Source organism: Rhinoderma darwinii, chromosome 5 (genome assembly GCF_050947455.1).
Source record: "Rhinoderma darwinii isolate aRhiDar2 chromosome 5, aRhiDar2.hap1, whole genome shotgun sequence".
Classification (NCBI taxonomy): Eukaryota; Metazoa; Chordata; class Amphibia; order Anura; family Rhinodermatidae; genus Rhinoderma; species Rhinoderma darwinii.
The window spans coordinates 24,889,934-24,905,664 of record NC_134691.1 but is presented as its reverse complement, the minus strand read 5'-3'; the positions used below and the strand labels follow the sequence as shown (position 1 = coordinate 24,905,664).

General features: G+C 40.3%; 1 protein-coding gene across 2 annotated transcripts in view; it reads right to left on the bottom strand.

Annotated features, from left to right (window-relative positions):
- Positions 1-213: 213 nt before the first annotated feature.
- The window catches only part of NTAQ1 (N-terminal glutamine amidase 1), a 144,171-nt gene continuing 128,653 nt past the window's right edge, over positions 214-15,731 (bottom strand). For both annotated transcript variants that reach the window (XM_075825768.1, XM_075825767.1), the window contains one exon: positions 214-2,014. In XM_075825768.1, coding sequence (XP_075681883.1) covers positions 1,713-2,014 — 302 coding nt within the window. In that variant the 3' untranslated portion in view covers positions 214-1,712. The remainder of the gene's footprint in view (positions 2,015-15,731) is intronic.

Sequence of the window (15,731 nt, the reverse complement as noted above, 5' to 3'; positions counted from 1 at the left end):
CGTTCGCATTCTCTATGGGGATGTATGTGCCGTATTTCATCTCTGTATGTGTTGTTACTCGACACATACAGAGATGAAAAAAAAAATAGCAGCCCCCATAGAGAAGTAAAAGTAAGAAAAAAAGTTAAAAGTAGAACACAAGAACACAAATAAATTTATTTTATTTTATTATCATACTAAAAGCAATTTGATAAAAACAAAATTCATGACACCTTCCCTTTAAGGGTAACATAAATTCAATAATAATTAAAATATATAAATCAACATAAATTAAAATCAAGAAAACCAATAAAAAATCCAGCTTTTATAATAAAAGACCAAGTCTGCCCAGCATTAGCTGGGTGACAAAACCCCTCTAACAAACATCGTGACAGGAAGGAAATTCAGAACATAAAGGAGTGAGGGTGGGCGACGGTCCGTGCTTCCAGACGACTGCTTGACCACGAAGAAAACTCACTCATTTATAGATCAGATTCCCGCCTTTTTGGAATCCAAATGTCCAATCAGCTGTACCTAGGAGAAAAACTGCCTGGAAATAGAAGAAGATTCTGGAACATGCTCATGCAATTAGCACAGCTGACCTCGTCCAATCAGCTGTTCACCAGGAAACATCTGCCTGGAGATAGAAACAACTGGAAACCGCTCGTACCACCTGTACAGCTTACATAGGGGATGTCAGTATGGTAAGTACCATTCTACTACATATGGAAAAAAGAAGGGGAAGGGGAAGGAAAAATACACAAACACAAATCCATGCTACATAACAGACCAAAATACCAATAAAACAAATTTTGCGGGGCTCGTGCGACCATGTGTCCCTCAAGCAAATAGCTCGGGGCCCCTGTCAGAAGTGATGGAAAAATACAGAGTCTCTACACCGGCCGCGGCCTCAGCAGACAAACAAACACTTCTCACACTTGAGAGGCAGTCTCATATACAACTGTGGCCCAGGTTGGCTGGCTCACTCGCAGGACATGTCAAGCGCACTCCTTCCTGATATAGGAGTAACGTCCTGGATAATTTCCGGCCTAGTCTGGGCCCTACTGGCTTGCTGACCTGCTTTCTGCTCCATTTCGCTCTCACTTAGGGCACGTTCAGACGTGGCGGAATTGCTGTGGAATTCTCCAGCGGCCGTTTTTTTCATTTCTTTCTATACATTTTTAGGACAGTTAGTTCAGACGTTGCGGAAAATAACTGTGCGGAAATTAGGCTGCGGTGCAGAATTTTCCCTCCGCAGCATGCTCTTTCCATTGCGGAGAAGAAGCAGAATTTCACTGCGGATTTCAGCCGTTGCAATGCAAAAAATTTAATCTGTGGCAAGTCCAGCGTGATATCTGCAACGTCTGAATTACCTGTCAAATATGCAAATGTTGGTGCAGATTCATTGCGTAATTGCCCCAAATCTGCACCAACATTTGCAGCTGAAAAATTCCACCACGTCTGAACGTGCGCTAACTCATATGGGGAGACTTCTGCCCATCATCCACTGACCACATCGATGCACCGCACACGTACACTTGAGGAGACTCCTGTCCGTCACCCACACAGCGGTTCTCCAACTCAATTGGACGGTGTCTGCCCTTCACTCAACAACCACAACGATGCACTACACATGCACATGTTGAGAGGGTCCTGCCTATCACCCACACAGTGGTCCTCCGACTCAGAATGGAGGCTCCTGCCCGTCACCCGCAGAACAGTTTCTGGACCCCTCAGACTAAACAGCCGCAGCTTACTCTCAGGGCTTTTGCCCACACTGAACACCACATTGGCGGGAACACTGCCCTTTTATAACGTAAATGCCGCTCCCAGTGGCCGGAGGTGGAGCAGTCATGCTGAGATGTCCTGGAGCTTTTATGGTCTGTAAAAGAGCTAGCTAAGATGGCGTCTGCACCGTTCATCCCCGCATTAAGCAAACTTAGATCCACAGCGAGCCAACCACCATTTGTCTTATCTGTCACTAAAACATACGTTACAGGGCAAAACAACATGTCTCCTTCCTGGATAACGCCTCCTGGAGGGAAAAAAAAATACGTTAAAACAGCACACTTAAAGATACAGGGCACAAATTAAACCAACCATACCACAATGAATTGTTGCTAGAAGTGGAATGACCCTTTTAAAGAAACAGCATATTTATATATGTTACATCAGTATTCTGGCCACATTATTAATAATGCACATACATTTTGGGTGCCACACTCAAAACGTCAAAAAATCATTTTGGGTGCATCCAAAAATACATGATATATTTTTTTTCATTCACTCCCCTCCGACACAAACAAAAGTTCATCAATAATATGTGTTTCCCAAAATGATGCCATACAGCTCGTCCCATACAAACCAGGCCCTATTAAAGCTACATCAATGGAAAAATAAAATTGTTCTTGGAATGCGGTTATGCAAAAATAAAATGGCTGCATCCTAAAAGCTTAAAGGGGTTTTCCCCATCAGAGACATTTACGACATAGCCACAGGATATGTCATAAATGCCAGTTAGATGCGGGTCCCACCTCCGGGACCCACAGCTGGCTGAGCTGTGCTGGTTCTGTAACTACCATTCAGTTCTATGGGACTTATGGAAACAGCTTCCGTAATTCATGGTCGGAAATCACGCGCTACAGCCACAACCAGAGGTGGGACCCCCATCTATTGGACATTTTTAACATATCCTGAGGATATGTCATAAATGTCTCTAATGGGAAAACCCCTTTAAGGCTCTGTTCACATCTGCATTGGTCATTTCCGTTGTTCTGCTCCGTCATAAGAAAAGAACAATGAAAAAGACGTCAGTGACCGACCTGTCATATGACAGGCGCCAACAGCGCCTGCCGGAAACCATTGACTTTAAAGGGTTGTCGGGTTTCCGACATTTGGTTGTACTAAATAGTGTTACAGATTTTTTATGTAATCTGCAGCGGTGGCTCCTAACAGAGCATCCGACGCAGATGTAACCGAAAACGGGTTGTCCTTTTTGGATAATTCCTTTTTTTCCTTGACAATAAGCAGATCTCCAGGTAATCTCCTGCAGGGACCCGAGCGATCAGCTCTAATGTGTGGGGAAAACCTGGTAGCAAGTGTTCAATTTCCCTGCTGTAAGGGCACATTCACACGTGGCGGAATTGCTGTTGAATCTCGCTGTGGACAGTCCGCAGTGGAATTCTGCAGCAGCCGTATTTTACATTTGTTTCTATACATTTTTAGGAAACTTAGATCAGACGTTGTACAAAATAACTGTGCGGAAATCAGGCTGCGGCGCAGAATTTTCCCTCCGCAGCATGCGCATTATGTTGTGGAGAAGCAGCAGAATTTCACTGCGGATTTCAGCTTTGGAATACAAAAACTGAAATCTGTGGCAAGTCCGCTGTGATATCCGCAACGTCTGAATTACCTGTCAAATATGCAAATGTTGCTGCAGATTCGTTGCGTAATTGCCCCGAATCTACACCAACATCTGCAGCGGGAAAATTCTGCCACGTGTGAACATGGCCTGAGTGTGACGATAACAATGATGTGATGATTGCTCTTTATCTGTAGTTGCGTAACCTTTGAGTCATGTCATATTTCTACTCACAGATCAGCAGTAATTTCTCTCAGTTTTACAAGGTCATTTTAATAATAAATATAATTGCAGTCAGGAAAGATCCCGTGTTCTACTGAATCACAGACTTCACCAGTTTTATTACTGTACTGTGATGACATCTACGGCCTGTACATTATGTACCGCACAGCCAAGAAGTCCTGTCCCGATGGATAATCTGCATCTCTATCCACAGTACAACATACTTAGTAACTATAATCTGGAAAATCCCAGTTTATAAGCAGTACATGAAGAAAATGGGGTAGTATTATAGTAGTTATATTCTTGTATATAGGGGGCAGTATTATAGTAGTTATATTCTTGTATATAGAGACAGTATTATAGTAGTTATATTCTTGTATATAGGAGCAGTATTATAGTAGTTATATTCTTGTATATAGGGGGCAGTATTATAGTAGTTATATTCTTGTATATAGGGGGCAGTATTATAGTAGTTATATTCTTGTATATAGGGGGCAGTATTATAGTAGTTATATTCTTGTATATAGGGAGCAGTATTATAGTAGTTATATTCTTGTATATAGGGGCAGTATTATAGTAGTTATATTCTTGTGTATATAGGGGCAGTATTATAGTAGTTATATTCTTGTATATAGGGGGCAGTATTATAGTAGTTATATTCTTGTATATAGGGGGCAGTATTATAGTAGTTATATTCTTGTATATAGGGAGCAGTATTATAGTAGTTATATTCTTGTATATAGGGGCAGTATTATAGTAGTTATATTCTTGTGTATATAGGGGCAGTATTATAGTAGTTATATTCTTGTATATAGGGGGCAGTATTATAGTAGTTATATTCTTGTATATAGGGGGCAGTATTATAGTAGTTATATTCTTGTATATAGGGGGCAGTATTATAGTAGTTATATTCTTGTATATAGGGAGCAGTATTATAGTAGTTATATTCTTGTATATAGGGGCAGTATTATAGTAGTTATATTCTTGTGTATATAGGGGCAGTATTATAGTAGTTATATTCTTGTATATAGGGGGCAGTATTATAGTAGTTATATTCTTGTATATAGGGGCAGTGTTATAGTAGTTATATTCTTGTATATAGGGAGCAGTATTATAGTAGTTATATTCTTGTATATAGGGGGCAGTAATATAGTAGTTATATTCTTGTATATAGGGGCAGTGTTATAGTAGTTATATTCTTGTATATAGGGGCAGTATTATAGTAGTTATATTCTTGTGTATATAGGGGCAGTATTATAGTAGTTATATTCTTGTATATAGGGGGCAGTATTATAGTAGTTATATTCTTGTATATAGGGGGCAGTATTATAGTAGTTATATTCTTGTATATAGGGGGCAGTATTATAGTAGTTATATTCTTGTATATAGGGAGCAGTAATATAGTAGTTATATTCTTGTATATAGGGGCAGTATTATAGTAGTTATATTCTTGTGTATATAGGGGCAGTATTATAGTAGTTATATTCTTGTATATAGGGGGCAGTATTATAGTAGTTATATTCTTGTATATAGGGGCAGTGTTATAGTAGTTATATTCTTGTATATAGGGAGCAGTATTATAGTAGTTATATTCTTGTATATAGGGGGCAGTAATATAGTAGTTATATTCTTGTATATAGGGGCAGTGTTATAGTAGTTATATTCTTGTATATAGGGGCAGTGCTATAGTAGTTATATTCTTGTATATAGGGGCAGTATTATAGTAGTTATATTCTTGTATATAGGGGGCAGTATTATAGTAGTTATATTCTTGTATATAGGGGGCAGTATTATAGTAGTTATATTCTTGTATATAGGGGCAGTGTTATAGTAGTTATATTCTTGTATATAGGGGGCAGTATTATAGTAGTTATATTCTTGTATATAGGGAGAAGTATTATAGTAGTTATATTCTTGTATATAGGGGCAGTATTATAGTAGTTATATTCTTGTATATAGGAGCAGTATTATAGTAGTTATATTCTTGTATATAGGAGGCAGTATTATAGTAGTTATATTCTTGTATATATGGGGCAGTATTATAGTAGTTATATTCTTGTACATATGGGGCAGTATTATAGTAGTTATTTTCTTATACATAGGGGCAGTATTATAGTAGTTATATTCTTGTATATAGGGGCAGTATTATAGTAGTTATATTCTTGTATATAGGGGCAGCATTATAGTAGTTATATTCTTGTATATAGGGGGCAGTATTATAGTAGTTACATTCTTGTATATAGGGGGCAGTATTATAGTTGTTATATTCTTGTACATAGGGGGCAGTATTATAGAAGTTATATTCTTGTATATAGGGGCAACATTATAGTAGTTATATTCTTGTATATAGGGGGCAGTATTATAGTAGTTATATTCTTGTATATAGGGGGCAGTATTATAGTAGTTATATTCTTGTGTATAGGGGGCAGTATTATAGTAGTTATATTCTGTTATATAGGGGGTAGTATTATAGCAGTTATATTCTTGAATAGAGGGGGCAGTATTATAGTAGTTATATTCTTGTATATAGGAGCAGTATTATAGTAGTTATATTCTTGTATATAGGGGCAGTATTATAGTAGTTATATTCTTGTATATAGGAGCAGTATTATAGTAGTTATATTCTTGTATATAGGGGCAGTATTATAGTAGTTATATTCTTGTATATAGGGGCAGTATTATAGTAGTTATATTCTTGTATACAGGGGGCAGTATTATTATAGTTATATTCTTGTATATAGGTCCAGTATTATAGTAGTTATATTCTTGTACATAGGGGGCAGTATTATAGTAATTATATTCTTGTATATAGGAGGCAGTATTATAGTAATTATATTCTTGTACATAGGGCGCAGTATTATAGTAGTTATATTCTTGTACATAGGAGGTAGTATTATAGTAGATATATTCTTGTACATTGAACAGTAACAAATGTAAACTATGTGACTTCTCACTTAGACCATGTGGAGAATGCAGACAAGGTATCCACAAGGTTTATAGATACATAAGCAGATGAGGGCAAATAAGGATACCATATACACAACGTTACTTTGCTATAGCAGTGAGTGTCTGGTGTAATGTATACATTGATATCCAGATGTGATGACAAAAACTGTCTGTGTAATGGAGCACAGGCTGGCATTGTTGAAGACACTGTAGTTCACATTTTTAAGGGGGTTCTACAGTGGGTCATGTGCTGACTATATAGCTGGCAGTGTAATCGGGGCACTGGCAAATGCTTGAATTGTTATGAAATTATTTACTGCAAATGGCAAATGCAACGTTTATGTACTTGTCCACAAATACCTTCCAATAGTAAACTTAATTTAAATACACTTTTTTTAATAACATTTTCAAATACAGGAGTCATCAGCGGTGTAGATTATTATAGTTGCAGTTGTTTTTATTGCAGACTCAGGGTAGACTCCAGGTATATAATTAGTACGGACCATTAAGACCAAAGAGTAATAGACACCAGGAGCAAGTGATCTGCTTCTCCACCAGGTGTTAAGTACTGAAGCTTATGGCTCTTTTAAAACTAGGTTCCATTATCATTTCAAAGCCTGGAGCCACCAGAGGAAGGGCAGGCCTTACGTTGAATGATGCCCGGTGTGGTATATTTCTTTGGTACCCCCCATATAGAGCACTGACATACAGTGCACAGATAACCTTGCCATACAGTGCCTAATTATAAGCACCAGACAGTATGGTGCCTAAATCACAGTGCTGTACAGTGCCACCACCATCATACACTGCAAACATAATATACTGTGCATAAGTAGTATACAGTGACTATGTATCAGTGTCACACAGAGTAAATACCACCATACAGCGCTCAAATAAAACTAACATACAGTGAACATATAACAGTTCTATACATAAAGTAATCTAATACCAGTGCTATCCAGGGTCTAAATAATACTGCTATACAATTAAAATGATTGTCTATGGTCGCAAGCCTTAAGCGCCAGGCCATCTGTGGCACCCCCTTCAGCAGAGGATGGTAATGCACCCTGTGCAATTGCACAGGTCGCAGACATCTAAGGCCGGCCCCGACCAGGGGATCATCTGTAGGCTAGTCTAACCGTAGTCATCACCTATTTTTGGAGAAAATGTGTCTGAGATGTGTGATTGTATGTTTGTGCAGTTGTGTGTGTGTGTGTGTGTGTGTGTGTATGTGTGTATGAGGTGCAAGCTGGATGTCACTCAACTCAGTTTGACAGTTTTCATATTGACAGTTTTCATGAACCTCCCGTATATATATTATGTATGTATTATAGCACTATATGTTTAGCACTACTGTATAATATGTTTATAATGTATTTACCACAGTACGCTATGTATGAAAAGTATACAGAACTCCATATTTTGACTATATTCTCATGTTCCCGTTTCTCTCCATTTGCACACTAACCCTTCTTAAGGGTTGTTTCTCTGGTTTCTTGAGAGGAGCCACGCACTCGCTTCTTATATTGTTTAAGAAGTTAGATTTATGAAGAAAACAGACGGATTAAAGAGCTGGAAGATTTCCTAGAACAGATCAGTCCGAGACTTTCTAAACATATCCATTCTCAGAGGAGCTTGGCTGCTGTTATGATTTTGTTAGGAATCGTCTGTACTTTACAGAAAGCAGCAGCGGCTTTCATGAAATGTATATTTTCATTCATGGTAACACAACAGCACAATGCCATCCAAGTAGCATGAATACCAATGTGGATACCGCCTGGACATGGCACATGTTTTCTTTGCAAAGTACACGCTGTGATTTGTATAGAGTTGCCGGTAATTTTGGTATTCAGTAATCTACATGTCCCTGGTAGAGACAGATGGGGCATTATACATACTATGTAGCTGTATATTCAGCTATGGGTGGGATCCTTGCACCTAGTGGCTTACAGGGCATCTTTTATCAGAACAGACCCCTTTAACTGGAGGCAATTTTGCCATTTTACAATTCAATTTAGATAGAGCAAACCCTCTAAATGTACAAGAAAATGTGCATAAACTTTCTTTTCCCCCATAATGTCAGCCAAAGTGCTTCCATTAGCACCGCCCAACAAAGTGACCCTAATATCAAAGTCAACAGTGTCCCTATAAACAGTGCCATCAGAGTACCCCTATAACCACTGCCATCAGAGTGCCCCTATTAAAGTGCAAGCAGTGTTCCCTATAAACACAGCCCTCAGAGTGACCCTATTAGAGTGTTCCCTTTAAATAATGCCATCAGAGTGCCCCTATAAACAGTGCCAGCAGTGTCCCCTATAAACACTGCCATCAGAGTGACCCTATTATTAGAGTCATCAGAGTGTCCCCTATAAACAGTGCCTTACGAGTGCCCTTATAAGCAGTACCTTTAGATTACCCCTATAAACACCGCCAGAGTAACCCTATTATTAGAGTCATCAGAGTGCTCCCTACAAACAGTGCCATCAGAGTGTCCCCTATAAACAGCGTCTTCAGAGTGCCACTATAAACAGTGCCATCATAGTGTCACTCATAACCCATACCCACATACCGTCACTGCTTTATTTATTATAAATAACATCAAAATTTTGAGCTATTTCATTTCATAATATATATTTACAAATTACATGAATGGCAACAACTTGTGAAAAATTAGTATACATAAAAAGCAGTGAATCTTGCATTGTTGCCTGAGGCAGCATGGAAAGATGCTACGTACATCCACATTTGAGCGCCACTTTATAGCCAATACATAGAAATGATCTAACTGTGTACATACATGACATTACTTATCTTATACTGATCCTGAGTTACATCCTGTATTATACTCCAGAGCTGCACTCACTATTCTGCTGGTGGAGTAACTGTGTACATACATGACATTACTTATCTTATACTGATCCTGAGTTACATCCTGTATTAGACTCCAGAGCAGCATTCGCAATTCTGTTAGTTGTTATAAGAAACAATCAGTAAGCTTGCTGACAAACACGTCTCTAACAGCTCATCTGAACTCCTGAGCTGCAGCTTGTAGATAAATTAACTAAAGAAGTTGTCCAAAAATAAAATATAATATTTTTCTTTTAGATGAGGCAAAACAGCAATTTTTCAATTGGAATCATTTAAAATAAATGTTTTAGTGTCCAGATATTTCTGTTACATATTTGGTATGGCGCCCCCAGTGTTCTTCTAAATATCACCTAGTGCATTCAAAGCAGATGAGAAGAATCCGCTGCTAGTGTGCTGTTTCATATTGGCTGGCCTGCACAATAGCAGGAAGCTTCTGAGCATATGTGACCACCAGCACTGGACACATTAGGTAGAAGAGGGTGCCATAACATGTATGTAACAGAAATATCTACACACAGGAGAATTGATTTTAAATGATTCCAATAGGAAAATTTGTATATTTTCCCTGATCTAACCAAGAAAACTAATATTTTATCTTAGGACAACCCCTTTAATGTTTGGAGGAGGGGGCGGCCTCTGATTGACAGACAGCAGACAAAAAATGGTGACAGCACACTGCGAACACTAATGTAACCTAAACTGCTAAATATAAATAAATATGCATTACATGCTAAATCTATTTACAAAAGGGAGGTTCTTAGTGCACATTTTGATCAAAAAGTGTTTGCCCACCTGCCACGACAAGGCGACCTCTGTAAGGTGGGGACCCACTCTGCACATACACCCAGAACTGGGACTAAGCCTACATATATATCTGGGGATGGTAGGAACCAGCATTAAACTAATTAAAATCACCCAGGGCAGAATGGGAGGAGTGCAAGAACAAAAATGGAGGCAGTCACTAACCCCACATATATGGATCACATAAAACACAACAAAAATTTGAACAGCACATTCCAACAAAATTATACAAAACGTGTATGCAGGTGCAAGAACACCTGCGACTGCAAATATACAGCAGACAAAAAAAAAATGGCGACAGCACACTGCGAACACTAATGTAACCTAAACCGCTAAATATAAATAAATATGCATTACATGCTGAATCTAGTTCTCATTGACAGACAGGCTAGCCTACCAATAACAGCAGAGAAGTCTTCCTGCCATGATTTACAGATCGTTCTTCCCCCATCATCCTGTCAAACTCACAAAGATGAGCAGCGCAATGTCCCTTAACCCGGTAAGGAAATGTGTCATATTGGCCTACAGGAGTTTATTTTTCTAGTTTTGCCTCACTGCATATTAAGAGACCTAACTTTTTCTTTTTATCACTGACGTTGCTGTGTGAGGTCTTGTTTTTGCATTTCGGTGTGTATTTTTTTTTAGCTATAACAATTTTTGCCCCTATATAGTAGTTAGCTGCCCTAATATAGTAGATAGGTGCCCCCATATAGTAGTTAGGTGTTCACATATAGTAGATAGGGGCCCCCCATAAAGTAAAAGGTGCCCCCATATAGTAGATAGGTGCCCCATATAGTAGTAGGGAGCCGCTATATATTAGATAGTTGCCCTCATATATTAAATAGGTGCCCCTATATAGTAGATAGGTGCCCCATATAGTAGTAGGGAGCCGCTATATATTAGGTGCCCTCATATATTAAATAGGTGCCCCTATATAGTAGATAGGTGCCCCCATAAATTAGATAGGTGCCCCCATAAATTAGATGCTTCAGGAAGCTAGACTGGCGTCCACATTAATGTCTAGTACGCCACGGGCCTAAAACAGCCTGTGGCTTACTAAAAATAGTTTGGGGCAGGGAGCTAATGGCTCTCTGCTCCGCCATAGTAAATGATGAGCCGCTCCTTCAGGGGTCTGGTGCTGCCAAGCCCCCTTCCCCTCCAGACCCGTCTTACCCTATGCGACCACGATCGATATGCCCCTGGGCCTGCTGCAAGTGCACAATTTTCCCAATGGTTAAAGTGACTCTGACGTGGACAGCCATTCATCTACAAGGGAAATGTCTGGTTGGCCGCCACTTTCCCTGGCAAGATCAGCTGTTTGCTGGAGGTGCCGGGCCTGCGGTGATCAGCTGATAGCTATGGCGGCTCTATCCTGATGAGACAACCCCTTTAACACTTGCAAAGGAGCTGAGCTTATTAGTGAAGTTTTGGTGGCACCTACGCAAAAATTTTGCTGCCCCTGCAGTCAGGGAAAGGTACTTATCTTGCCTCAAGGATGGTGTACCCCTGTATGTGATATGTATAGCTAGTTTCCATCAGAAGATTACATTAATAACAATGACGATGGTAATAATAAGGGTGATGGTGTTTATAATGGCTCCTCACAAACAGCAAGCAGCAGTCACTGTGTCTTCTCTGTGTAATAATACGTCACAGCGTGCACCGACTCTCCACGAGATGTTTAGTTTAGAAGCCTGTACAAACTAGCAGTGTTTATAAGAGCTGCCAATTGTTGTGTTTTCTCCTCAGAGGTTATGCAAGAAGTTGGCACCGTATTTCTAACTGTGATCTGAAGTAAACCTTGAATATCACTGGTGCATTTTTATTTAGAGCATAAAGATGTCTTAAAGCATTGAAAGAGATTGTCAACAGAGTCAAGAATTAGCAGTTTGATAAGATGCGATAAGAGTCATAAAATGCAAGACGACTACTGCTTATCCTCATCCAGTATGAACGTGTATGTTCTCCTTCATATTGTAACCTTATTTATAGCTTAAAGCCTACAGCCTGCCATGTTTGGCATGATTGCGGTAATTGTGTGTGACACCTCCTTCTCCTCCAAACGATGTCCTTCCTGTCGCAGTGACCAGAGTCTCTTCTCCTAACAGGATTAACTGTTATGGTCACAGACTATAATTCCCAGGGCCTGGGAGAGAACAAGGCATGGAGGCTCGACCCATGAAGAGAGCAAGGCATTGAGGCTCCACCCATGAAGAGAACAGGGCAGGGAGGCTCCACCCATGAAGAGAACAGGGCAGGGAGGCTCCACCCATGAGGAGAACAGGGCAGAGAGGCTCCACCCATATAGAGAACAGGGCATTTAGGAATGCTTGAACTACGGAATGGAATACAGATACATAGAAACAGGTGGGTTTGTGCATAGACATATGGGTTATGTTCAATTAGTAAAGAGGAGTTCTTACAGAGGAATGATACTTTAATGTCTTGAGTCTTAAAGTCAAATCATATCTAGAACTGCATTAAGAATTCTACTGCTTTCCAGTTAACACTTAGCTTACAAGACCCTCAATGCCTTGTGAGAGTAATTTTTGCAGCACTGAAGGGAATTATGACAAAACATCCAAAGGTTTGTTCAAATACATGTTGCACTTAACTGAAGTCAGTAAAGAAAATAAAAGTGCAACCACTCCCCATCACTTTGGCTTTGACAGGACTCCACATTTGGTCCTTGTCCCCAAGATGCCAGACTACATGCCCCTCATAGGTTTTTGCCCCAATTATATAATATGGCTAAAACAAGCAGTGGGATTATCCTTGTGACCCCCTAAATGTTGAAACAGGTAGGGTTGCAGGAGAAGGTTGAGCTCTGCAGCACTACATGTGAGTGTACATGTGAGTGTAAATGTGAGTGTACATGAGTGCATGTTTAGGTGTGCGTTTATGTGTATTGTGTGTGTCAACCATCTATTTGCAAAATTCCTCTATAAGCCAGTAATGTAGCCTGTGGATTAAATAATAGTTTTTTAGGCTAACTAGATGTTTGTCTGAAGAGGGTTGCATTTGAAAGTTTGAAGAAAGAGAATGTTTTATATGTTCTGTGGCCGAGGATTCAAGAGGAGGGAAGAGGCAGTAAAGTAGTCATAGAGGAGAGAGTGAGAGAAGAGGGGAGTAGAGACGAAGGGTAGAGAAGAGAGGAGAAAATATGAGAGTGGAGGAGAGGAGAAGGGTGAGGAGAAGAGAGAAGAGCAGAGGAAAAGAGAGAAGAAAGCAGAGGACCACAGGGGAGCTGAGAAGAGAGGTGATAAAAGAGAGAAGATGAGAAGAAAGGAGATGAGACTAGAGGATAAGATAATAAAGGAGAGTAGAGGAAAAAGAGATAAGAGAAAAGGAGAGGAAAAGGGTGAAGAGAAAGAAAAAGGAGAACAGAGGAAAAGAGAGGAGATTAAAGCAGAGGACAGCGTAGCCGAGGTGAAGAGAGGAGATGAGATGAGAAGAGAGGTGATTAGAAGAGCGCAGAAGAAAGGAGGATAGAGAAGAAATAGGTGCAGATGAGAAGAGAGGAGCGCAGAAGAGGAGAAGAAAGCAGAGTAGAGGAGAAGGGTGACGAGAAGAAAGCCGAGAAGAACGATGAGAGCAGAGGCAAGGAGAAGAATAGAGGAGATGATAGGGGAATAGAGAAGAGGAAATAGATGAGAGCAGAGGAGAGGAGAAGGGTGAAGAGAAGAACAGAGGAGAGCAGAGAAGACACGACAGCATAGGGCAGAGGAGAAGAGAGGACAGCGAGGAGAGGAGTAAAAGTGAAAAGCGCAGAGTAGAGCAAAGGAGAGGAGAAGAGAGGACAGCAGAGAAGAGAAGAAGTGAGCAGAAGAGAGGAGAGCAGAAAAAGAGATGAAAGCAGAGGGTAAGAGATGAAAGCAGAAAAGAGCATAGGAGAAGAGAGGAGAAGTGAGTAGAAGAGAGGAGAATTGAGCAAAGTAGGAGAGAGCAGAGTAGAATAATGGAGAGGAAAGGAATGAGAGCAGAGGAGAGGGGTGAAGAGAAGAGGAGAAGGGTGAAGAGCAGAGAGAAGAACAGAGTAGAGGAGAAAAGAGGACAGCAGAGGAGAATGGTAATGAGAAGAGAGGAGAGCAGAGTAGAAGAGAGGACAGCAAAAGAGAGCAGAGGAAAAGAGTTGAGAGCAGAGGAAAAGAGTTGAGAGCAGAGGAAAAGAGATGAGAGCGGAAAGGAGAGATTCAAGCAGACGAGAGGAGAAGAGAGTAGAGTGGAGATCAAAGTCATAGGCAGTGGAGGTTCTGTTTGGGATACACTTATTAGCTCAATACCAAATAACAAGGAATAATAGTCATATACAATCTACATTCAATTACCTATTTCCATAAAGTGCAACTTATCTATTCGTGTTATGGTTGTAATAACACTGCAAGGCAACAGGAACGTCTATAGCAAATTACAGTGTTCCAATGACTAAATGACACTGACAAGTTCTCACCTGGATGACATAGTACACCTCTTAAAGTAGTTATTTAATAGGACCCGTAGATCATAAGTGTCTGGTGGCCTACATACAGCTCTGATCCTGTACTTATCTGAGAATCCTATTATAATTGTTAGGATACAATGGTGATATCCAGGTGTCTCCTTTCTCAGTGACCTCTCCAGATTAACTCGTCGCTCAGCTTGACAGCCGAGGAATGAATTCATGTTCTTTTTATCCATTTTCAGATGCTAAAACCACAGTGTACAGTGTGAAGTACAGCTGTTAAACTACTGATGTTGTGTGATTCTCCTGAACCTTTACCCCAGATCTACAATGTCTTGAGGCCTAACTTATAGTTCGTGGGCCCTAATGCAAAATCTGAAACAGGGTCCCACCTACAATATGCCATTTATAATACTGGTGTGTTCTCATGTGGCAGAGGGGTCTTTGGGCCCCCACTGGCACCAGGGATTGGGTACAACTGCTACTTTTGCACTGCTATAGCTACGTGTCCCAGCAGCAGCTAAACAGATTTTTACATGAATATACTGAATCAAATCATAAACTATATATCCCCAAGCTCAGCATCTTCCCCTATATCCTATGCTGCTCTCAAATAGGAGACAGATCCGCCTTAACTGTGGTCTTTATGATGTTGCCTTAATGCAGCTAGCTTTAGGGCTTGTCCACACACAACGGAATTGCTGCAGAGAATTTCTGCAGCAATTCCGTTGAAAAACGCAGACCTTCCGCTGAGGCAAAAACGCACCATTTCCTGCATTTTTTACGCCGGAAAATGGTGCATATTTTGCAGCGTTTTTTTACAATGTTAGGAGATAGAGGCATCTCCTCTGAAAAACGCAGCAATTCTGGCCATTTTCCGTAGCAGGAGTTGACATGCTGCGGTCCGAAAAATACGCACTGCAGGTCAATTTCTGCTCTGAATTTTTACGCGGCATATGGATGAGATTTGTTAAATCTCATCCACTATGCTGCTACTGTATTCTGCTGCGTTTTTCCGTATGAAATACCGGCCGGAAAAAACGGGGCAATTCCGTAGCGTGTGGATGAGCCCTTATAGTTGTACTCAGAAAATTCCCCCTCCCCTGAGATGCC